Below are 25933 nucleotides of genomic sequence, written 5' to 3'. Positions count from 1 at the left end.
AATAAAACAACAATAAAGGGAATACCAGAATTTACGAGGTTCGGCTAATTTTGCCTACTCCTCGGACACAACCAATATTTTATTTCACTCCAAAAATACAAGTGAAATAATACTAAAGAGAGAAGATACAAATGCCTTAAACAGATGAGAAGGCAAATGAGAGGTGTATTTAAATCCTAAACATTAGGCCTTCTTTTATAGGGGGAAAATCCCCCCAAAATTCAAGAGCCCACCGATGTGGGACAAATTTGCCAAACTTCAACAAATCTCCACCTTGGCAAAATTCCACATCTTCAATTTTCTCTCAATAACAAATTTTGATTGTGTCTTCATCTTTAATCTTCAGTTTTCAACAATGTTGATCAAATCCAAACAATGTTGAAATTTGACCGCAGTCACCACCTTTGTCAGCATATCAGCAGGATTCTCTGTAGTATGAATTTTCTTCACCGTGACTCCACCTTCTTCTATGATTTCTCGTACGAAATGATACCGAACATCAATGTGCTTCGTCCTTGCATGATACACTTGGTTCTTCGCTAATTGAATAACACTTTGACTATCACAAAAAATTGTGATACCTTTTTGTTCAACACCAAGCTCCTTTAGCAATCCTTGAAGCCAAATTGCCTCTTTCACAGCCTCTGTAATAGCCATGTACTCTGCCTCTGTTGTAGACAAAGCAACTGTTGACTACAAAGTAGACTTCCAACTAACTGGTGCCTTTGCAAAAGTAAACACATAACCAGTAGTTGATCTTCGTTTGTCCAGATCACCCGCAAAATCTGAGTCACAATATCCAACTACAGACTGATTGTCTTCCTGCTCAAAAACTAACCCGACATCTACAGTATTATGAATATACCGTAGAATCCACTTCACAGCTTGCCAATGCTCCTTCCCTGGATTGTGCATATATCTGCTAATAACTCCAACAGCTTGTGAAATGTCAGGCCTTGTGCAAACCATTGCATACATCAAGCTATCAACAACATTTGCGTATGGTACATTTGACATATACTTTCGTTCAGCTTTATCCATTGGCGACATAGTAGTACTTAGCTTAAAATGGGAAGCAAGTGGAGTACTAACTCGCTTAGTCTTGTCATCTATGCCAAAACGTTGAAGTACTCTCTTCAAATATTCCTTTTGAGATAAACAGAGTTTCTTTGAACGTCTATCTCTAATTATCTCCATGCCAAGAATTTTCTTTGCCTCACCCAAATCCTTCATCTCGAATTCCTTCTTCAGTTGAATCTTCAACTTATTAATTTCTTCCAAATTCTTGGAAGCTATCAACATATCATCAACATATAGGAGAAGATATACAAAGGAACCATTTTTAAGCTTGTGCAAATACACACAATGATCGTATTTGCTTCTCTTGTACCCTTGCCGCAACATAAACTCGTCAAATCGCTTGTACCATTGTCTAGAAGATTGTTTCAATCCGTACAACGATTTTTCAAGTTTGCACACCATATTTTCTTTTCCAGCAACTTTGAATCCTTCTGGCTGAGTCATGTAGATTTCCTCCTCCAAGTTTCCATGTAAAAACGCAGTTTTTACATCCATCTGAACTAGTTCCAAATCCAATTGTGCTACCAAAGCCAACATAATTCTAATGGAGGAATGTTTTACAACTGGAGAAAACACTTCATTGTAATCAATTCCCTCCTTTTGAGCATATCCTTTGGCCACCAATCTTGCTTTGTAGCGAACATCTACTTGGTTAGGAAATCCTTCCTTCTTTGCAAATACCCATTTGCACGCAATTGCTTTCTTTCCCTTCGGGAGATTGGCCAATCTCCATGTATGATTCTGATGAAGGGACTGTATTTCATCATTCATGGCAATCCTCCACTTATCTTATTCTGAACTTTGGACAGCGTCTTTATAAGTAGTAGGAACATCATCAGCTACAATTGAGGTTGCACAAGCAACCGTCTCTATGAGACGAACAGATTTCGTTATTGTTCTTTTTGGCCTGCTGGTTGCTATTGATTCAAGTTGTTGTTGAGGTTCCTGAGTTGGAATCTCCTCTACTGGCTCTCCTTCCAGAGGGTAATCTTCATTTGTTTCCTCCTCTGCTTCTTGTGTAGGAAAAATAAATTTTCCCTCAAACTCCACCTGCTTAGAAGCACCTTTATTTTGTTTGGTATCTTCTGTTACCTTATTTACCATAGATTCATCAAAGGTAACATCCCTGCTGAATATTACTTTCTTTTTCATAGGACACCATAAGCGATATCCTTTGACTCCAGAAGTAATTCCCATAAAAATAGCCTTCTTTGCCCTTGGATCTAATTTTGACTCCGTCACATGATAATATGCAGTTGAGCCAAACACGTGCAAAGAGTTATAATCTACAGCAGGTTTTCCATACCATTTTTCAAATGGTGTCTTGCCATCAATAGCAGTAGATGGTAAGCGATTAATGAGGTGACATGCATATATAATTGCCTCAGCCCAAAATTCTTTGCCCAAGCCAGCATTGGACAACATACACCGTACCTTCTCCAGCAAGGTCCGGTTCATACGTTCTGCCACTCCATTCTGTTGTGGTGTATGTCTAACAGTGAAGTGTCGGACGATGCCATCATTTTCACATACCTTATTGAAATGATCATTTTTGTATTCACCTCCATTGTCTGTGCGAATACACTTGATCCTCCTGCCTGTCTGATTCTCCACCATCGTCTTCCATTTGAGAAAAATTCCCAACACTTCATATTTGCTCTTCATTGTATACACCCATACTCTTCGGGAAAAATCATCAACAAAGGTTACAAAATAGTGCTTCCCACCCAATGAAGGTGTTTTGGAAGGACCCCAAACATCAGAGTGTACATAATCCAAAATGCCTTTAGTATTATGGATCGCTGTACCAAATTTAACCCTTGTCTGTTTCCCTTTGACACAATGCTCACAAAACTCCAAGTTGCAAGCCTTTACTCCTTTTAACAATCCTTGATCTGATAGAGTTTTCAAGGATTTTCCTCCAACATGTCCCAAGCGCATGTGCCATAGCTTGGTTGCTTCTGCCTCTTTGTCGTCACTGGATGTCACTGTCGCTGTCCCAATAACTGTACTGCCACGATAGCGGTACATATTATTATTCTTCTGATTAGCCTTCATTACCACTAGTGCACCGGAGCATACTCTCATCACTCCATTTTCCGCAATGATTTTGAACCCTTTTGATTCCAGGGCTCCCACAGAGATGAGATTCTTCTTCAAATCCGGTACATATCGAATATCTGTTAATGTTCTGATCATTCCATCATGGTTCCTTAATCGTATTGAACCAATGCCATATGAGGTAAGAGGGCTGTTATCCGCTGTGTGGATGACTCCATATTCTCCTTCTTGAAATTCCACAAACCAGTCCCTGTTGGGACACATATCATGGCTCCAAGCCGAGTCCATCAACCATATGTCTGATGATGTTAATGACTCTGTTGTAACTAATGAGAAGTCTGAATCATCACAATCAGCTACATTTGAATCCATAATGGCCTTTCCATTGTTATGTTTGGCCTTATTCTTCAACTTCGGACAGTCTTTCTTCCAGTGCCCTTTTTCTCGACAAAAGGCACATTCATCTTTGCTGGGTCTGGATCTTGACTTGGATCTTCCCTTCTTTGTCCTCGTTTGACTTTGAGGACGACCCCTCACAATTAGTGCTTCTCCTTCTCCGCCCTTCTGTTTTTCTCGCTTTCTTTGTTCATAGCTGTACAAAGCCGAACAAACTTCTCTGAGAGAAACTTCGTCATTTCCATGGAATAGAGTAGTTTCAAGGTGCTCGTACTCATCAGGAAGTGACGCCAACAACATCAAGGCCAAGTCACCATCATCATAAGTTGTATCCATATTTTGCAAATCTGTGACCAACTTATTGAAACTGGTGATATGTTCATTCATCGTGGTACCAGGAACATAGGTGAAGTGAAACAATCTCTTCTTCATGTACAATTTATTTTGACTGTTTTTCTTCAAAAATTTATCCTCCAGTGCTTTCCATAATCTACTTGCAGAAGTTTCCTTTGTGTATGGATATTTCTGCTCTCTAGCAAGGTAGGATCGAATGGTACCGCAAGCAACACGGTTGAGAATCTTCCAATCTTCTTCTCCAATAACATCTGGTTTCTTTTCTTCAATGGCCAGATCTAGCCCTTGTTGAAAAAAAACATCTAGAACCTCGCCTTGCCACATCCCAAAATGCACGGACCCGTCAAAAATTTCTACCGCAAATTTCGCATTTGACACAATTCTTGTCATAAGCGAAGATGCCAATGATGACGTATTGTTGACACTTGATGTAGATTCTTCTTGTTTATTGTCTCCCATCTTTGACACAAATATTATTTAATAGCTGACGACACAAATCAAGATTATTTCCTTTCTGGTGTGGAAGATCAGACTAAGCTGCAACCACAGAGCATACTAAGACAGAATCTTGACACAGTTACCAAGATAAATCTTTTCTGATGTGGAAGATCAGACTATGCTGCAACCACAGAGCATACTTAGACAGTACCTTGGCTCTGATACCAATTGTTGCGGAAGCCAAATGTATATAGTGTGAATAAGTCACAACTACTATACCAAAAATTATGACAGCCACCAAATAATAAATAAGGCAATAAAACAACAATAAAGGGAACACCAGAATTTACGAGGTTCGGCTAATTTTGCCTACTCCTCGGACACAACCAATATTTTATTTCACTCCAAAAATACAAGTGAAATAATACTAAAGAGAGAAGATACAAATGCCTTAAACAGATGAGAAGGCAAATGAGAGGTGTATTTAAATCCTAAACATTAGGCCTTCTTTTATAGGGGGAAAATCCCCCCAAAATTCAAGAGCCCACCAATGTGGGACAAATTTGCCAAACTTCAACATTATACACGTTTACTTAATTCATAATTAATTAGGAATAGTAATCAAATTAATATAATAGGTTTTTCTACTTCCCGCTAAATTAGGTTTCGTACTATTATAAATAGTGATATTGTTAGCTTATTTTAAGCGTGAAAAAGTGTGTGAAGAATTATAGAGAATGTGTGAAGAAGAGGAGAATTGTTGAGATCTTTTTAGAAATTTATAGCAAACTATTTTCTCCGTCATTTACTGTTTTTTTCCAAATATAGCAGTTACTAACGTCTTTCATAGAACTGAGAAGTTAGGGTTTAGTAGGGTAATATTGACGCAGCCTTTCCTTGATGGAAAGCCAAAGTGCTTGAGCTTGACCGCTTGGACGAATGTGGCTATTATACACATGGGGGACTTTGTTTTGACTTTTCCAAGAATGTTTACAAGGCAATGTTGATTATGCACCATCAGACCCCCGATTATGGTGGTGAATTCGTTATAGTTGCTAGTCTTAAAGACAAAAGATGGAGGACAGTTAAATTCCCTTTATGATAACCCCTGAGTAGAGAGACTGTTTCCAAATAGACTCCGGCATCCTTCCCTCCAAGAACTTCTCACTTTGCTCTTGGGGAGACTCGAACTCACAACCTTTGGTTGGAAGTGGAGGTTGCTTACCATCAGAGCAACCCCTCTTGTCTCAAACGACTTCACTACGGTGTAAAGGTTAAAAAGAAAGACGAGAGTGTGGGATAGTTTTGATCCTTGTAACGAAATAATTTATTTTGATTCTATCTCTGAAAAATTCCACATGTTTCCCGTCCCTGAGCCTAAGAGTGATCAAGGAGAGAACGCTATAGTTGGTTTAGGAGTTTTAAATGAATGTCTAAGTATGGCTTGCATGAAAGATGATAAGGTGGGTGTTGAGATACTGGTCATGAAGGAATATGGAGTAAAGGAATCATGGACTTCTTTATTTTTCATAAGGAATTTAAAAATAAACCCTTCATATGGAATTGTAAAGCCGTTTTTCATGACAGCAGATGGAGAACTAATTTTGGAGATATATGATCTTGAAGAAAAATTTGTTGTATACAATCTGAAGAATGATAATACGCAAAACCTTCGTATTCGCGGAGAGAAAGTATCTATATGTGACACCATTAATTATGCGAAAAGCTTGATCTCGCCAAAGGAGTACTACTGGAGTAGAAAGCGCCACAAAAAGTTTGGTCAGCTAGATTAGTATATTGAGGATGGGCAGAAAAAGAAACAAATGAATGCGTGGTAGCAGTTAATAACCAGAATAATTACTTACTTTTTTAGTAACGTGATCGTATACATTTTTTTTTGTACAATATATTCACATAAAATGTAATTGCAGGAAAGTTTAAGTAACATATTATAATGAGTCAAATGATATTATTACACCTTAATTCCCTCATTCAGGACAGATGAAGCAAGTTATGGACACCTTTTTTTGCCTCCGGACACCTTAGATCATAGATTCTAGTGATGCCAGAAATCGTTTTGGTATAAAATTAAATCTTGTTTCAATTTTATTTATTATTCCTGATCCGGAAGGAACCTTTCTCTTTTCTTGGTATAAAGAAAGACAAATAGATCTTAGAGGATAGGTCTCACCCTATTGTTACCTACTGTAATATTGTAGAGAAGCTTTTGCCTTTTTCTACCATTGGGTGCAATGAAACTAAATAAATCACTATTTAAAAGGAAACAATTGAGGTTTCAACAAACTAAACTGACGGAATACATATCATGAAACTGTGAATATTCTTACACTCTATCCTTGTACGTATTTTAATTTTATAATTTTAATACACACACACACATATATATATATATATTATAAAAGTACGAATACAATGTTGGAAGACCAAAATAGCCTTAAAAATTTAAGTTAAGTAAGGACGAAATTGTAATCACCTCCAATATGGTATTAAAGTTTGGATGAGCTAATACGTAGGATATATGATGAAACCGAATATGGATTTGCCACCACACCCCTAATTATGAAGCAAATCGAATCCAACTTTTATCAGAAAGGTATATTCATAAAAAGTTTTTTTTAAGAATAAAAATAAAAAAACTCTTGTGCCAAATCTTCCGAATTTTTAGGAGAAACATTCCTATTCATATTAATCGTACAACTTTTGTTTCTTCTCAGTTTTTAATAATTTGATTCTCTACTAAATTTTTGAAAGCTAAAGTATTACTTCAATGAGATAATCTTTATTGGATAAAATTATACGTTTAGAATTTCACTTGATGCTCAGAATTTTGAAGTTCATTTACAATAATTTTTTTATTTATGTTATCTATAACCTTATAGTGTTGACTAACTTTATGCACCTTTTTAAGCTCATGGTTATTTTAACTTAACATTAATATTAAGCCCAATTTAGTGATTATTACAATTTAATCAGCTGAAACTTTAATATTACTTAAACTTGAGTTTTACAAAAATTACTATATCAAATACAAATAGTTAGGACTACAATACTCAGGATTAGGTCTTTAAAATCAAGTTAGACACTTAAGTTTACTCATACAGGACTTTTTATTAGCAATAAAAGCCTCTTACCGAATAAGATATATATCATAAATATTCTTATGTGTTTTTCATGAAACTAAAGATTAGATAAAAATAGAAAATTCCTTAATCGATCACTCTAGATATGTAGAGTTACTTGCAATAATAATTAACTATTTATAGCAGTATGATTTTGAAACCTTAATAGAGTAAGTAACATATTATAATAAGTTAGATTGTAAGATTGTAAAATTCTTTTACACTGTTAAAATATATAACTTAACTCATAGTAATTATTTTTCATTCTTCATTACTTACGTAAATATGTTAAAGTTCTTGCTAATTTATCGATTTTAGTCACTTGAATTAATAATCCAACTAAACTGAAAAATTTATTTGTTTCTTTATTATTTCTTAATGTTAAAAACTTATTTTTCGCACAGGACTTTGTAATATTAATAGCGTGAAGTACATTTCACGTGTCACAAATGTTGATAGATAAACTAACAAGTAATGCTAGATGAACTTTAATTCCTTTTACAAACTAAAATCGGATGCACATTTAGGTTCATGATTATATAAATACGAATTAAAACTATAAAAGTCAAATCGAAATAATTTTTCAAAAATTACGTCAGTCTAAAGATAATTTTTATATGAGTTATCACAATTGTTCACCAAAAAGATTAGATTAGACCAAAATTTTAAAATAATATCTTATGTTAATACCAAATCAAATGCCCCTAAAGAATAGTATTTTTTTTGTAAGGGAAATAAGAAGCTTTGGATGAATTCTGCTACCAATCAAAGAGGGGATGTTAATAAGTCGTTTGTGAAAAAGTAACGAATTCTCAAGTGCTACAAGTATTTTTAAAATTAATAAAAATAAAGACGGTAAACATAAACTTATGAGATTACATTTATGACATCAAACTAAAAAGATCCTACTACCAAATCCTATAAAAGCAAGAACATATTTAATATTTGGTGATTTATTACTTCTCGTTGAGAGAATGAATAATTATAAGAGGTGATGTGACCCTCCTTCCAGAACAATTAATCGTTGAACACATTGGTACTAGCAGTGCTGAAGATTTCTCAATAAGGGAATTCTTAAATATGAATACGTGCATGGATGTCGAGTAAGATGAAAAGTCAATTTTAGTGTTTCGTGAATGTGACTATAAATTGTGATATGTCATAATATAGATCAATCAAACTACATATAGTTTGTTAATGAGAATCATGTCCTTACAAGTTCTTGATTGTGGAAGAAGTTAAGTTTTCAGCGGATAAAAAAAATCTTTGATAGCATATATATATATATATATATATATATATATATATATATATATATATATATATATATATATATATATATGCAATAACCATTCACAATCCTATTTGTAAGAGAACTTTAACCTTGAGCTATAGATGAATCTTCATCCTCAAAATCTCAAATATGTAAATAGAAATAACAGCCATAAGAAATTTTTTATTTTTTGCTTCTTTTGATTGGTAGGACATGACAAGAAAATTTATGGTCTACTAAAACACGTCTAATAAAGAATTACCCACCAATAAACTCATGATGCTCGAAATATGTTCTTAAACTTTTGCATGGTAACTCATCTAGCAGCATTTTTATGAAACTTTTGGAGAAGTGCCTAAAACCTGAGTTTGCAATGATTTGAGGAACAAAACTTTTTATGATTGAGCTGTTGATTAATTTGCATTCCTTCAAATTTAGCTTACAACCTAATTATTCTTTCTAAATTTCTAATGCTTTATACGACATCTTTTTGATTCAACACATTTGTTGATCATTAATGGAATAACATCAACTGTGTTTTTATATAATTCTTTCTTCTTCGGTATATTTTCAATTGATAGTTCATAGAAAGTAGTATGTATATATAATCTGAAGGCAACATATGTAAAAGCGTAAATCATGAAAAGACAACACCAATGAGCAGAAAGCTTAAAATCCTTTGTCAAAGGTTTTTAAGGGAAGATCAATTCAGTGAAAAATCGTCACAAAACAGACAAGAAAATAACTACAAAGTTCCACAGAGAAGACTGATTTAACTATCTATTAGTAATTGGGAACATGTTGTCGTCAGCTGATCATACCCCAAACACATGATGTACTACAACAAAATAGGCTCCCACAACAAAGGCATCACTCCATCTGTGTCAAAAACAGCAACCAAAAACTAAATTAATAAGTATGTTCAGCACCTACCATAATCTGACACAACAACAACAATAACAACGACCCAGTGAAATTCCACTAGTGGGATCTGGGGATGATAGTATGTACACAGACCTTACCCCGTTACCTTGTTTTGTTCTTCCTAAAATTATAAGGTTCTATGTGGAAGCAACAGGAAGAGGTCTTACGTAGAGAGGATGAAAGAACTCAAACTTCCGGCATAATGGACAGGAAAACTTAAATTCTATAGTAATACCCTTTGTCGTTTTGCATGCGATGGGCTTTCAGCAAAATCAGCTGTTTGTCGATGAGAGGTCCCAACATCTTCATTAGCAGGCTGCACAAACACGTCGATGCTTAGACTGAAAGCTGAGTCTATGCTAGTTGCGTAAGTGTAGAGCATAAGATTGTACTATTTAACATTCAAGGGGCAAAATACACTTACTTCACCAGCTGATTCATAAGCACTTCTTGCTTCTATAATTGATGGTCCAGAAGATACACCTAATATCCCTGCGTTGTCAACGACATTATTCACAGTTGCACCTGCAGGTGTAGCAGCTTGAAGTTCACCACTAAGGAACATACTTCTCAAAAATTGTCTAACTTCCGTAGGTACGCCACTTCCTGGTGGCACCTGAACTTCACTTTGATTAGCTGTGGCAACTATGGGTCTAAGAAAGTATCTGGTGTATCTGACTCATAGCATATTGGGTGCTGGTCTTCCTAATTAAGAATAAAGATCATAGAATGATCTTTGAAAAATATTTTAAACCAAATTCAGGGACTCGACGAGATCTAGATGCTTTTATCCCTTTTTATAGCAGTAAAACGCCAATGCATCTTCAAAATTTCTATTTTGGATACCTCTTCTAGTTGTTAGTAAATCCAACTTAGCTCTTAACCTCTTTACAGCCACTGACACTTTTTTCCTTTGATTTAAAAAGAAGAAGAAAAAAAACTTGATATTGAAACTGATATTTTTATTTTGAATAATAAGCATTGACCAAGAGACGAGTCTAAATGGAGAAACTAGTAAGTAATAATTTCACAATGGGACTATATTATTTCATTTCTATTTATGGTGCACATAAAACTACGCGTTCATCTTACCTTGCTCATTTGCCAGCGTACATAAATAATGTCAAATCTTATGAACTATCTACATAACGAACCTCCTATCATTTGTGTACCGACTTGCCTCTGGTGCAGCCTTGTATCATTATCACTTACTAAACCAGAGTTGATCAGCCTGTGTATTGTTGAGAGCAGCACAGAATAAAGTTCTTCCTGTTGACATACAGAACGTTGGATTTACAAAGTTTAATAGTCAGATATAGATTTGGTTTTAGTAGAGGAACAATGACGAGGCTACCTGGATGGACAGTGGACCCGAGTCGGTTATATAGACTGCAGGGCCAGCGTTAACTACGGCATGACTCTGAAAACAATAACAAGCATGGTCATGTTATTAAGAGGAAAAAATAATCCATTTAGTAGAGAGCAAAGTATAGTACCGCATTGTCACCCATTTGGACTCCCATCACTGCGCGGCCAAGTTCAAGAAAATATGCACCTAGATTGTTGAACATTGTTCCGATTGTTGTCTGTGCATTTAACTGGGTTCCCTGGCGCACCCTCGGATCACCCACGTTCAGATTTTGGCGCAGATCCCTTTCCAATTCCTATGCCAACAGAAACTCCAACCAGTCAAAAATGTTGGGCTGATCTTAGAACATTAGAAGGAATTGGAGAGCAGTTAATAAAACATAAGCAGGAACAAGCACTTACGAGAAAGCGCTGTGCAGTTTGGCTAATAAGCATATCCCTAGTGGACGACAGCAGTCTTGCTAATTGTTCTACTTCTGGAATTCCTTGTGAAGGAGTGAAAGTATTGGATGCACTTCCGAGTACCTCATTCGTATTGTTTTCTGTTCCTGATTATAGAAAATGAAGAACAGATTAACTATGACCCTCTGATCCACATACCTCTAAAGTGAAAGGAAAACATAAAAGAGGAAGAGACCTGACCGTTCATACTATATTCTCGTCTCATTATGCTGAGATATCGTGATAAACTTTCTATAGAGTTGGGGATTTCCTGCAACAATCAGACTATTATACGGTACTTCTGTACAACCTAAATTACAAATTCCAAGAAGATACTACTATAATATTTTGAACTGCAGACACAACCCCCTCAATATTACGCTTTTGCGGAGGATGTATACACACATAAGCATATTGAAGAACAAGAACTATAAGGATGGTCAGTATGATAAATTGATAATATGCAAATGAAATCACCTGTTGAGTATCTGGAGAAATCTCATCAGTAGCAGCTGAGGTGGAGCATGTACAAGTACAACAGACAGGAGTAAGTAACAGCTAGCTCAAATTAGGCATTAGAACAAAATGAGTTAACTGAATAGAAATGTAAAGATACGAAGTATAATCTTCTTCGGCTAGAATAGAGAGAACTGATCATGAGCCGAAGGTCAAATGCATTAAAAATATTTGAGAAGTATTAAATGGTTTTGAAATTTTCTAATTCACTTGCAATACAAAAGAAATTAAACAAAGAACAACCAGTAAACAAATTCTAATGGATATTTAGGATGAGATTGTCTACCCAACTTCTCAACCAACATCATATATATTAAAGAAAGCTCATTACCAAAGGATGACATGCTCTGGACAGTGCAAATCAGATGCAAAGTATCACCATGTTGAATATCTGATTAGCGTTAAGACTCCAATGGGGAAAGAGTGGCTTGCTCTAGTGGTGAGCACCCTTCACTTCCAACCAAGAGGTCGTGAGTTCGAGTCACCCCAAGAGCAAGGTAGGGAGTTCTTGGAGGGAGGGAGCTGAGAGTCTATCGGAAACAGCCTCTCTACCCCAGGGTAGGGGTAGGGTCTGCGTATACACTACCCTCCCAAGACCCCATTAGTGGGATTATACTGGGTTGTTGTTGTTGTTGTTGTTGTTTACTCCAATAGGGAAAGAAATAATAAGATCAAGAGACACAGGAACACTACTTTGAGAAACTACTGTGGTAGCAAGCAAAATTGCGAAAGAACTTTACATTATACTATACTAAAGATGATTATACATAAAGTGAATAAAAAGGATACTGTATGAAGAAAGGAGGTCATCATCCTGTAAGACTTTTCCACAATAGATTAGACGCTGTTGTTCCATTGGCATCCCAATCAAAAGATATACGTGTTCTTTCAAGTTCCATACTCTCCTCTGCATGACATCACAAATGGAGATCAGCACATAACCAAGAACCTTTTTTAGTGATTAAAAAAGCGAATGCATGCGTAAACTACGTGGTTGTGCAAACGAATATAACATGGTTTAGTGTTAAACATGCACAATTAATGTATCACACAAATTTCTTTTACTTAAAGAAATAGGAAATAGTTCAGAAGTTTGCTATCCATCTGAAACAAATAGCCCTTAGCGGAGGTAAGTACCTGATTGCTAATACGCAAATTGTGGGTTTCAGAACTCATAGTTTTTACTTTTATCTCAATCGTCGTATCAATGCCTTCAGCTTTATGGCCCTCAGAAGCTTCACCAGTGTGAGTCATTTCCTTTCAACAGCTTAAGCACCTGAAACAGGTAAAAGTAATCTATAGTGTTTCTCGATTGTTTATGTGTTCAACATGTATATAAGATAACGGGGACTACCAGTTGACTGTGCGATCCATCCTCAATATCAATACGAGAGCAGAAATTTACAATGAAAATGAAACTTAAGAAGCAAGAACCGAGGAGAAAGTAAATACTTTTTCGATACAGATAGTACGTCTAGAGGAGAATAATATAACGCTTGCAACTAGCCAAAGAAAAGAAGCCGAATGAGTAGTTAACAAAAACAATTATATTTCATGAAGAGTTTCAGAACATCTATCCAAGCAAGCGGTATGAATGTTTAGCCAACTTTCAATTATGATGCATATCGTCAATATGGAGTATAGGGAAAACTTAACAAGTTAGCTTCCAGTTAAACAGCAACTAGTCTTAACCAGACGGAAAGAAACATTTATTTGAGATTCAGTCCTGTTTAACTTGCAGTAATGAATTTATACGTACATATTATATGGAAATCTATTATTAGTTTAGAGCTTGTTAAGATTATAATGTCAACTTACATTGTGTAACACCCAAGACTATAGACAGAGTCCCACATCGGCAAAACACAAGCGGGATGCTTGGTATATAAGTTAACAAGCCTTAGACCCTAGTGACGCGTTTTAAACCCGTGAGGGACTAGGCCCAGAGCGAACAATATCACTAGCGGGCTGGGCTGTTACAGATGGTATCAGAGCCACTCTTGTATCAGCCTTGCCGATGGTGGGTCAGAGTTCAACTGAGTTTAGGCAAATCTCGGTTAGGTGGGGCAAACCTTAGTGCTGAGTCTAGGCAAATCCTATGCGGTGGGGCAAACCTAAGCGAGGACGCTGAGTCCATAAGAGGGGGTGTATGTAACACCCCAGACTTTAGACAGAGTCCCACATCGGCAAAACACAAGAGAGATGCTGGGTATATAAGTTAACAAGCCTTAGACCCTAGTGACGCGTTTTAAACCCGTGAGGGCCTAGGCCCAGAGCTAAATTTAAATCCAACAATCAAGTAAACAACAAATTCATGAAAGTTACTTGTTGAGGACGCTGAGTTCATAAGAGGGGGTGTATGTAACACCCCAGACTTTAGACAGAGTCCCACATCGGCAAAACACAAGAGAGATGCTGGGTATATAAGTTAACAAGCCTTAGACCCTAGTGACGCGTTTTAAACCCGTGAGGGCCTAGGCCCAAAGCTAAATTTAAATCCAACAATCAAGTAAACAACAAATTCATGAAAGTTACTTGTTTCATTCTACGGCTAAGATAAAATGAAATTCATTTCCCAAAGGGTAAACATCACATTTCGAACATTGATACATGGTATGTAAGTAGAGAAGGGTAGAGGCGGGGGCCCATATTTTTTGAATCTTGCACCACTGGCCCTCGGGATATCTCTGTTCTTAAGCGAAAGAAAATGAACCTTAATGATTATTGAAACCGAAGAGACCAAGAAAGTTTTCAACACAAAACAACAACAACAACAACAACAACAACCCAGTATAATCCCACATGTGGGGTCTGGGGAGGTTAGTGTGTAAGTAGACCTTATCCCTGACCCGGAGGGTAGAGAGGCTGTTTCCGAAAGCTTTCAACACAAAGCACCACTTAATTAGCTAATGAAATTCTCTATGAGAAAGACCAAATGCTATCACGAAAAATTGCTCATTTCATATCCTCTCTGCGTTCATATCTGATTTTGAAGCACACAACAAACTAAAATGCTTAAAGGAAAAGCTCTTTTATCAGAGTCCAGATTGAAAAAGTTAATTAAGATAAACACCAATCTTATCATCCATATAAAGACATTCCCATATATGGGGGATTTTTTTATACATAAACTGAATGTAGGGGTTAGAAATCAAGACTTCAAGAAGGAAAAAGAAAACGATTCAGATAGAAACAATCAAACTAAAAATTATAAGAAGCTTTATCAAAAACCTGAAAACACCCAAAAAATTCATCACTCAATTCACTGAAAAAACACAGTAAAATCACTGGGTAATAATAACCTGAAGAAAAAGAGAAGAAACTTATGTAACGCCCAGAAGGAGAGAATTGTTGAATGTGAACAGCTATATATGAAGAAGGCTTACTCTTTTTGTCTTTGCTGGACATTTATTCTGTAATCCATTTTGGATTGTGCCTACTCTTACACTTCTTCAACTTCGTGGCAATTGAGGCAATGTTTTGCAGCTTCACTTTTTTTTTTTCTTTCTTTTGACTATATGTTTGAAGCATCAACAGTCCAAAATTTACATATTCAGATACTCTACAAAAAGTACTATAGGATAGAATAATTACCCATTCAAAAATTTTAAAAAGTCATAGTACAAATCGTAATCAAATAAAAAATTGTTTGACTCTCGAAACTCAAACAGTGTCATCTATATTAGCACGGATGAAGTATATAATTTAAAGTTTCTTTTCACCTATTAGCAGTGTATTAAAATTTGTATTAGAAATGAATTTAATAGTGATATTCATGCTTATCATTATAGATTTAAACATTGTTTGGGTGAATAAAGTGAAAAATTAAAATTTCATTGTTTGGATTTTCTTGAATAGATATCATGATTTATTGAAATTGTTGATAAACTGAGATTGGAGTTGGCTTGGGATATTATTTAGAAGTTGTGGTTAAAATTTAAAGCTTTCGCTAAATATTTTAGCTATTTGATGATGTTTTTCATGAGTTAAATTTCTTAGGAGGACGAAATTTAATTTTTGTATAATATATTATACAATATTAAAACAAGTATATATGTTGTATAATATTATATATTAGGTGTAAAAATACTGTACAAAAAAAATAATGAGTTATGCAACTGTAAACTTGAAACATGACTACGTAGGTACAATGTAGTGTAGTGAGTTGTATTTTTGTTAAAATCTCTCTATTGAATACATATTTTTTAAATTTACAATTAAAAGAATATGTGTAATAACTGCCCTAGGCCAGTTTAGGAGTGTGCATAATTTGGTATGTTCCAAATTATAGAACAAAAACAAAAATTCGTATTTCAATTTTGGTATTTGGTTTAAAATTTTTAAAAATTGAATATTTAGAAAAACAATGCCGAAACGAATATTATATTAGAATACATACTGTATACACACAATACATATATATTAGATGATCTTGTGCAAAATGTGAAGTGTTAGTTAGCGTGGCCAAGAACTGTACATACTTAAATTCACAATTTTGATTATAGGGAAAGGACATAAATATTCCTCCAAATTATGGTAGAAATTTTCAGTTATACAGTTAATCTTTGCAAGGGTCTTATTTCCCCTTTAAAATCTTTTGAAACAGAATAAATACAGTACCCTTGGATGGTGAGTTGGCATAGAGAGTGCTCACTCTATTGAAAGCGTGTGAGAGGCAAAAAAAAATAAAAAATTAATGGCATGACCACTTAAACTTGTACCAGTTTGCCAATCCGGTAAACAAACTTATACATATTTCATTTTGACACCTCAACTTGATGAACCGAATACAAATAAATACTTCTGATTGAACGCGGTTTTCACTCGCCGTGACATAGATGACACGTTACATACTAAGTTTTTTATTCTTGACATGTGTAAAATGTGGGGCCTACTTTTTAAAAAACACAATTTTCCAGATTTTAAATTTATTTTCTTTTCATCTCTTCCTCTTCACCATAGCAACAACGATCCTTCTAAGACATAACCTTCAACCATCAGTGAGAACCACAAATTGAATACAATAATAGTGCTGAGGAGGTGTCCAAACTGGAATAACAACTTCAAGAACGCGGGGAAGGGTCACCATAAATGAAAATGAGATATGTGGGTTCATCAACACTAGCACCAAATAGTGGCAAATATTTCTGGTGGAGTTGGCCGGAGGAACGATCTATAGAGAACAAATTTACTTTTCTATAGGTTTAATTTCAGATGTTTGAGAAGTGTTTGTAGTGTATTAGGGTGTTATCTAAAAGAAGTGGACAACGATAGGTAGTCGTCGGTGAAGTGTTTTAGGCCATAAGCTCCCTCTTTTATGGTAAAATATGATGATGGTCATGTTCTGATTTTTGTGGTGGTGCTTGCCGATTTTAGTCGCCTGCGATGAAGGTTCTGGTAGTCTTACATTTAAGGTGATTTTTCATGGTCAAGATAGAAAGTAGAGGTTGTTGTGGTAGAATGTTTTCTTAAAATCTTTTTTGTTGGTCGGGCCATAAGCTCCCTCTTTTTGATTTTGATGTAATAACACGACTGCGGACCGGAACCTCGACGGAACGGCATCTCAATCGGCTCTTCACCTCGGTATACTCCATCACTATTCCTACTTCTGAACTACACGCGACCTGATTCCTTTATAGCCAAGGATATGTAGGCAGCTCAGATACCAGAGCTCGGTCACATTCTCCTTTCTTTTAGCTTTTGGTCTCTGTAAATAAAGGTCGGGTCAAAAAAACTGTCTAGTCGTTCTTTGTCTGAAAATACTTCGTGTTTCCAGTCAAAGAGGGGCAACTGTGTCATTTTTTACCCTCCCTGAGATTTCACACATGTTAGCGTAAATATTGAATTTAGGTTTAATATCGCTATTTTAAATAGTTTTGACTCTTTTACTTTATTTTATCACAAAAATAAAAATTACAAAAATATTTTTCATCGTTAGGTTAAAGTCAATTAGTATATTTATATTTATAGTATTATAACATTTGAAAATATAAAAAAAATAAATAAAAATAATGTCACTTTTAGTATTTAGTTTTATTCTAGTAATTTATTTTAATTGGAAATGATTTCACAATTTTATAGTTATTATTTTAGGAATTAATATTTTTTAGTCTACTAGAGTTAAAGGCCACTTTTTAAGGTAAATTTGGCCCAATTCGAATCTAGCCCATAATAACCCAAGCCCAATACCCCTAAAACCCGAAAAAGACACTTAAAACAACCCCAAACCTATCTTCTTATATACACACACTAGACCAAAAACCAAAAGGAGGGATCAGCCGTTTTTAGACCTAGGGACAAAAAAAATCGGCAGCCCTTGATCATCTTCTACAGACCCCTCATCTTGGATCATCTTCTTCAGAAGAAAAAAGCCATCAGCTGTGACCCCTAACCAAAGGACCATCTCCATCATCTTCACAAAAAGAAGCAGCCATGAGAGATTCTAAGTTTGGAGGATAGCCGTTTGGACAAAAACAGAAGCTGGAGATAATCTTCTCCAACAGATCCACACCCAAAAAACACCAAACGACCTTCTTCTCCATCAAGACCAAACCTTCAGCACCCTTCTTCTTCAACACAAAAAGCCCTAGAGATAAAGAGAACAAACTCAGCAACCGCAGGACCATCTTCCTCAGCGCACCACAATCAGGCATTCCCTCTCCTTCATCTACACAAAAAATGACTCATCCCCATAACTCTCAGCCTACACCCAACCTTCTTCACCTCTCAAGACCGCTGCTTTCCTCCAGCAAACTCCTGAAAAACAATTGAACACCCAGCGACCCATCTCCTTAACTCCGACGAGCCGCAACGTCTTCATCACTTCACAGTCGATAAAACTACCTTTAATTCCAGGTCACAACCAGTTTTAAGGGTCTGAAAATCTAGGCTTAAGCATTGCACGATAACATAAAGCAATCGTATTGTGATGACCCAGCCGGTCGTTTTAAGAATTAACACCCTGATCCCCTATTAACTTCTTTCCCCGTGTTTGTTTCTGCTATTGTGAGTTGCCAGGAGGATTTATTTGGAGTTTCGGAGAGTTTTGGGACACTTAGTCCCTTAATGAGAGTTTAAGTTGTAGAATTTGGGGCATAGTTGGAGCAGTGTGAAGACGACCTTGGAATGGAATTCCAATGGTTCCATTAGCTCCGTTGGGTGATTTCGGGCTTAGGGGCGTGTTTGGATTGTGTTTTGGAGGTCCGTAGCTAATTTAAGCTTGAAATGCCAAAAGTTAAATTTTTGGAAGTTTCCGGTTCAATAGTGAGATTTTGATCTAAGGGTTGGAATGAGATTCCGGAAGTTAGAGTAGCTCCTTAGTGTTGAATGTGACGTTTGTACAAAATTTCAGGTCATTCGAAAGAGGGTTGATAGACTTTTTGATTGAAAGCGTAATTTGAGAGTTTTTAGATTTCTTAGGCTTGGATTCAATGTTAATTGGTTGATTCGATGTTGTTTGTGGTATTTTGAAGGTTTGTATAAGTTTGGATATTGGTATATGACTTGTTCGTGCCTTCGGTTGAGGTCCCGGCCTCGGGATGATTTCGGATGGTTAACGGGATGTTTGAAGTTGGGAATTTACAGCTGAAGCTACTGAGTTGCCATCATAACCGCACATGCGTGTGTGGTACTGTAGGTGCGGAACCGCAAAAGTGGCTGGGAGACTGCAGATGCGGCCAGATGAGGAAAGGCTAGAAGCCGCAGGTGCGGAACTATCCACGCACCTGCGTGACCACATATGCGGTAATGTGGTCACATGTGCGGAAATGGGAATTTAATGAAAAGTCGCAGGTGCGACTTGGTCTCCGCGGAAGCGGGGACGCAGATGCGGTCCTAGGGCCACAGGTGTGGTCCCAGGGTCGCAGGTGCGGTTTCACTGATTAGAAAAAGGGCAGAAACGAGGGTTTAGTTTCAAAACTTGGAAAATTAATTTGGGAGCTCAGGATTGGCGATTTTGAGAGATTTTTACCTGGGTATTTGGGTAAGTAATTCTTACTCGGTTTTGATTAATTTCCACGAATCTATGCTTAAATTCATCCTTTAAATTCGAATTTGGGGTGGAAAAATTAGAGAAAAGATAGAAAAGTTCCTAGACCTAACTTTTGAGTTTGGATCAAGATTTTGATGTCATATTGGAGTAATTTCTATATATATGAACTCATGAGAGTATGAGGTTTTTGAATTTGTAAATTTTACCCTATTCCGAGACGTGGGCCCGAGGGGCGTTTTGGTTATTTTTCTTAATTTCGCGTATTAGCTTAGAATTAAGTAGTGGAATCAATTACTTGAAGTTATATTTACATTATGCAATTGAATTGAATAGATTTGGGCCATTTGGAGTTGATTACTCATGGAAAGAGTGTGGTTTCGGGTTGATTTTGAGCCGGTTCGAGGTAAGTGACTTGTCTAACCTTGTGTGGAGGAAACTCCCCTTAGGATTTGGTATTTTTGATATTTGAAATACCTTGTACGTAAGGTGACGAGTGTGTACTTGTGCTAATTGTTGGAAATCCTGTTTTCATTAAATAACTTTAATTGTGTTTTTTCGTTCTTGTTTATTCTACTTGCAATTAAGCCTGCTATTAGCTTAGGGAATCATGTCTAATTGCCTTATTTGCTTTATTTGCTCCAACTACCTTATTTGGACTATGTGAAGCATGCTAAGTTAGAAATACCTGTTTTATCTTGGAGCAAAACTGAATTTAATTGAGTATTCTTTGTGTTGTTGCTGCGTGTTTACTTTGGGACTACGAGACGGTATCCTGGGAGATCCCACACACACACACACACACACACACACACACACACACACATATATATATATATATATATATATATATATATATATATATATATATATATATATATATATATATATATAGAGATCCCCATCACATATTGAGGATACTAAGAGATCCTTGTGATACCGAGAGATCCCCAACATATATATTGAGGATACCAAGAGATCCTCGGTATACTGAGAGATCCCTCGGCACACATATTGAGGATATTAAGAGATCCTCGGGATACTGAGAGGTCCCCGGTTGTTATCTCTATGTTGAGTTGTATTCCTTTTCGTGATTATTTTGTCTCTGTTATAGTTGTTGTTGTTCTTTATATCATGTGTTACTTCTTACTATTGTACTTAATTATACTGTCTTATTCTATATTGTTATATCTTATATTTCATTTAATCTCAGTAGGGCCCTGACTTTCCTCATCACTACCCGACCGAGGTTAGGCTTGGCAGTTATTGAGTACTGTTGTGGTGTACTCATGCCCTTTCTGCACATGTTTTTCATGTGCAGATCCAGGTACTTCGACTCAGTCCTATCACCCTTGAGGCGAGGAGACTTTTCCAGAGACTTCGAGGTATATCTGTCGCGTCCGTAGACCGAGGAGTCCCTTTCTATTCTCTCTTTAACTATTAGCCCTTATGTATTTTCTTTTGTTAGACATTCTGGAGTTAGATACTTGTAGACATTCAAAAGCTTGTGATTTCATGAGATTCCAGGTTTTGGGAAATGTTGTTTAGTTTCAAGAGTTTGTATTTTATATGCTCAGCGGCATCTTATACACTTCGTTATGTTATTTCTGTAGTTATGGTTAATTTTATTCTGTTATTTCTGTTTCCACAATTTGTTAGGCTTACCTAGTCGTAGAGACTAGGTGCTGTCACAATAGTTCACAGAGGGCGAACTGGGGTCGTGACAAGTTGGTATCAGAGCTCTAGGTTCATAGGAGTCATGATTCACAAGCCGGTTTGTTAGAGTCTCGCGGATCGGTACGGAGACGTATGTATTTATCTATAAGAGGCTATGTAACTATTAGGAAAATTACACTTCATTTGATTTCCTTGTCGTGTGAGATTTTTGATATCACAATTCTAAACTTTTGTCTTCTATTCTCTCACATATGGTAAGGACACGTGCTACCAGAGATGATCAGGCACCCGCGCCCCCTACTTGAGCTGTCAAAGGTCGGGGCCGGGGTAGAGGCCGAGGAAGCACATGTGGTGCAGCCAGGGCACCCGCGCGAGCTGCCACCGAGGTGCCACCAGTATTTCTAGCTGGAGTCCAGGCCCTTGATACACCTACTGCTACTACTACTCCAGCGCTCCAGGAGACTCTTGCGCAGTTCATGAGCATGTACACCACTCTGGCTCAGGCAGGGTTGCTTCCCCTTGCTGCAGCTACATCTCAGGTTAGGGGAGGAGCACAGACTCCTACCGCCTGCACTCCTGAACAACGAGTGCGTGTTGATCAGGTCCCAAAGATTATTCCTGTACAGCCTACAGTACCAGATTAGCCCGAGTTTAGGGCAGTAGTTTCCGAGGATGAACAGTTGAGTCTTGAGAGGTTCAAGAAGTATAAGCCTCCTGTATTCAGTGGTCCAGCATCAGATGATGCTCTGGGATTTCTAGATGAGTGCCATCGTATTCTCCGTACCATGGGTATATCAGGATCGAGCGGGGTTTCCTTCACTACCTTTCAGCTTCGAGGAGTCGCCTATGAGTGGTGGCACACCTATGAGTTAGATAGTCTGGATGAGGCTGCTTCCCTAACTTGGACTCAGTTTTCAGATATGTTCCTGAGAGAGTATGTTCCTCAGAGCCTCAGGGATGCATGGCGCGCAGAGTTTGAGCATTTGCACCATGGTACTATGATTGTCTCGGAGTATGTTGTCTGTTACACTAGCTTGGCCAGACATGCCCCAGCCTTGGTTTCTACTGTTCGCGAGAGGGTTCGCTAGTTTATTGAGGAGCTTATTCTCAACATTAGGTCTAGCATGGCTTGTAAGTTGGAGATGGAGATTTCTTATCAGTAGGTGGTGCACATTGCTAGGAGGATAGGGGGTATGCATGCTAGGGATAGAGAGGAGAGGGAGGCCAAGAGGTCTCGATAGTCGGGCCATTATTTTGGTGCCCGTGCTCCAGCTGTAGTTCGTTATGATAGGGGTTATATGAGCCACCCTGTTCATTTAGCTCTTCCAACAGCCAGTGATATTCCAGCTCCTCCTAGGCCACAAAGCCTTATTATGCACCGCTAGTATCTAGTGCGCCTCCTACGCGGGGTGCTTTCATAGGTCAGTCTAGCAGACCTGTCCCAATCCAGTCACGGTCGTCGCATCCTCCCAAGACTTGTTTTGAGTGTGGTGACACATTCCATGTGGTGAGGGATTGCCGTAGACTTGGGAGGAGTGCACCTCTACAGACTTCTCATCCATAGCGTGCCCCATAGAGTTCTCAGGCTATGGTTACAGCTCCAATTGCTACCCCACCTGCTCAACCAGCTAGAGGTGGAGGTCGAGGAGGTAGAGGTTGCCCTAGAAGGGGAGGCCAAGCTCGATATTATGCCCTTCCTGCCCATACCGAAGTTGTCGTCTCCGATTCTGTCATCATAGGTTTTGTCCTGGTTTGTCATAGAGATGCATCAATTTTATTCGATCCTGGCTTCACCTATTCTTATGTGTCTTCTTATTTTGCTTCATATTTGGGTGTATCTCGGGATTCTTTAAGTTCCCTTATTTACCGGTCGTGTGTGGTTGCCCTGAGTGGTTTTGAGACCTGAGACGATTTTTTATTGCTCAGCATGGTAGATTTTGATGTTATCTTGGGCATGGACTGGTTGTCACCCCATTATGCTATTCTTGATTGTCACGCCAAAATCGTGATGCTGGCTATGCCAGGTGTACCACGAGTAGAGTGGAGGGGTACCTTAGATCATATTTCCAGTAGAGTTATTTCATTCCTTAAGGCTCAGCGTATGGTTGAGAAGGGGTGTGACGCGTATCTAGCTTATGTGAGAGATGTCAGTATTGATACCCCTACAATTGATTCAGTCCCAGTAGTACGGGATTTTCCTGATGTGTTTCCAGTTGATCTTCCGGGCATGCCACCCGATAGCGATATTGATTTTGGCATTGATCTGTTGTTGGGCACTCAGTCCATTTCTATTCCTCCGTATCGTATGGCCCCTCCTGAGTTGAAGGAGTTGAATGATCAGTTACAGGAATTGCTTAATAAGGGTTTTATTCGTCTCAGTATATCACCTTGGGGTGCTCCTGTCTTGTTTGTGAAGAAAAAGGATGGTTCTATGCGTATGTTCACTGATTATCACCAGTTGAACAAAGTTACAGTGAAGAATCGTTATCCTTTGCCTCGTATTGATGATTTGTTTGACCAGTTACAGGGTGCACGAGTATTTTCTAAGATTGACTTGCGTTCAGGTTACCATCAGTTGAAGATTCGGGAGCCAGATATCCCGAAGACTACTTTCAGGACTCGGTATGATCATTACGAGTTCCTTTTTATGTTATTTGGGCTGACCAATGCCCTAGGAGCCTTCATGCATTTGATGCACAGTGTGTTTCGGCCGTATCTTGACTCGTTCGTCATTGTCTTTATTGATGATATTCTGGTATACTCCCGGAGTTGGGAAGATCATGAGCAACACCTGAGGATAGTGCTTCAAACTTTGAGAGAAAAGAAGTTATATGCTAAGTTCTCAAAATGTGAGTTTTGGTTGGATTACGTGGCATTCTTAGGCCACGTGGTATCGAGTGAGGGTATTCAGGTGGATCCGAAGAAAGTGGAAGCAGTGCAGAGTTGGCCCAGACCATCCTCAGCTATAGAGATCCACAATTTTCTTGGCTTGGAAGGTTATTGCCATCGATTTGTTGAGGGTTTTTCATCTATTGCAGCCCTTATAACCAGGCTGACCCAGAAGGGTGCTCCGTTCTAGGACGGAAGAGTGTGAGGCGAGCTTTCAGAAGCTCAAGACAGCTTTGACGACAACCCCAATTTTGATATTGCCTACAAGTTCGGGGTCTTATACTTTCTATTGTGATGCCTCGAGGATTGGCCTTAGAGCGGTATTGATGCAGGACGGTAGGGTGATTGCCTACGTGTCCAGACAGTTGAAGGTACATAAGAAGAATTATCCTATCCATGATCTCGAGTTAGCTGCTATTGTTCACGCCTTGAAGATCTGGCATCATTATTTGTACGGTGTGCCTTGTGAGATTTATACTGATCACCGGAGTTTGCAGCATCTGTTCAAGCAGAAGGACCTTAATCTACGTCAGTGGAGGCGGTTAGAGCTGATGAAGGACTATGATATCACCATTTCATATCACCCGGACAAGGCCAATGTGGTGGCCAATGCTTTGAGTCGCCGGACAGAGAGTTTGGGGAGTTTGTCTTATTTACCAGCAACGGAGAGGCCTATGGTGATGGATGTTCAAGCCTTAGCCTGTCAGTTTGTGAGATTGGATCTTTCGGAGCCCAGTCGGGTTCTAGCTTGTGTGGTTTCCTGGTCTTCATTATTTGATCGTATCATAGAGCGGTAGTTTGATGACCCTCATTTGCTTGTCCTCAAGGACAAGGTTCAGCACAGTGATGCCAAGGATGTGATTATTAGTGATGATGGGTTATTGAGGATGCAGGGTCGGATATGTGTACCCAATAATGATGAGCTTTGGGAATTGATTCTAGAGGAGGCCCATAGCTTGCGATATTCTATTCATCCGAGTGCCGCGAAGATGTACCAGGATTTGAGGCAGTACTATTGGTGTAGGCGGATGAAGAAAGACATAGTTGGGTTTGTAGCTAGGTGCCTCAATTGTCAGCAGGTGAAGTATGAGCACCAGAGACCGGGTGGGTTGCTTCAGTAGATAGAGATTCCGGAGTGGAAGTGGGAGAGGATCACCATAGTCTTCGTAGTGGGACTCCCACGGACTTCGAGAAAGTTCGATGCCATTTAGGTGATTGTGGATCGGCTGACCAAGTCCGCACACTTCATTCTTGTGTGTACTACCTATTCTTCAAAGCAATTGGCAGATATTTATATCGGGGAGATTGTTCGTCTGCATGGTATTCCAGTTTCCATCATTTCGGATAGAGGCACATAGTTCACATCACGGTTCTAGAGGGCCGTACAGT

The 25933-nt window shown here is 38.0% G+C and overlaps 1 protein-coding gene across 3 annotated transcripts; it reads right to left on the bottom strand.

Moving 5' to 3' along the window:
- Positions 1-9399: 9399 nt before the first annotated feature.
- Positions 9400-15531, bottom strand: LOC107810654 (ubiquitin-like domain-containing protein CIP73). 3 transcript variants are annotated; one of them, XM_016635447.2, is made up of 13 exons: positions 15378-15531; positions 13129-13267; positions 12781-12898; positions 12323-12382; positions 11953-11987; positions 11677-11746; positions 11437-11582; positions 11163-11330; positions 11021-11086; positions 10821-10935; positions 10091-10191; positions 9902-9982; positions 9400-9621 (listed from the first exon to the last, which is right to left on the bottom strand). In XM_016635447.2, the coding sequence occupies exons 2-13, from the start codon at positions 13243-13245 to the stop codon at positions 9613-9615; spliced, it is 1086 nt and encodes a 361-aa protein (XP_016490933.1). In that variant the 5' UTR covers positions 13246-13267; positions 15378-15531; the 3' UTR covers positions 9400-9612. The 3 variants fall into 3 exon arrangements, with proteins under 3 accessions (XP_016490933.1, XP_016490935.1, XP_016490934.1); XM_016635449.2 differs by having other exon boundaries at positions 10091-10158; XM_016635448.2 differs by having other exon boundaries at positions 15294-15427.
- Between the last annotated feature and the right edge of the window lie 10402 nt (positions 15532-25933).

Source organism: Nicotiana tabacum, chromosome 9, assembly GCF_000715075.1.
Source record: "Nicotiana tabacum cultivar K326 chromosome 9, ASM71507v2, whole genome shotgun sequence".
NCBI lineage: Eukaryota > Viridiplantae > Streptophyta > Magnoliopsida > Solanales > Solanaceae > Nicotiana > Nicotiana tabacum.
The sequence above is the reverse complement of the archived record's forward strand: the minus strand, read 5'-3'. Positions and strand labels throughout refer to the sequence as shown.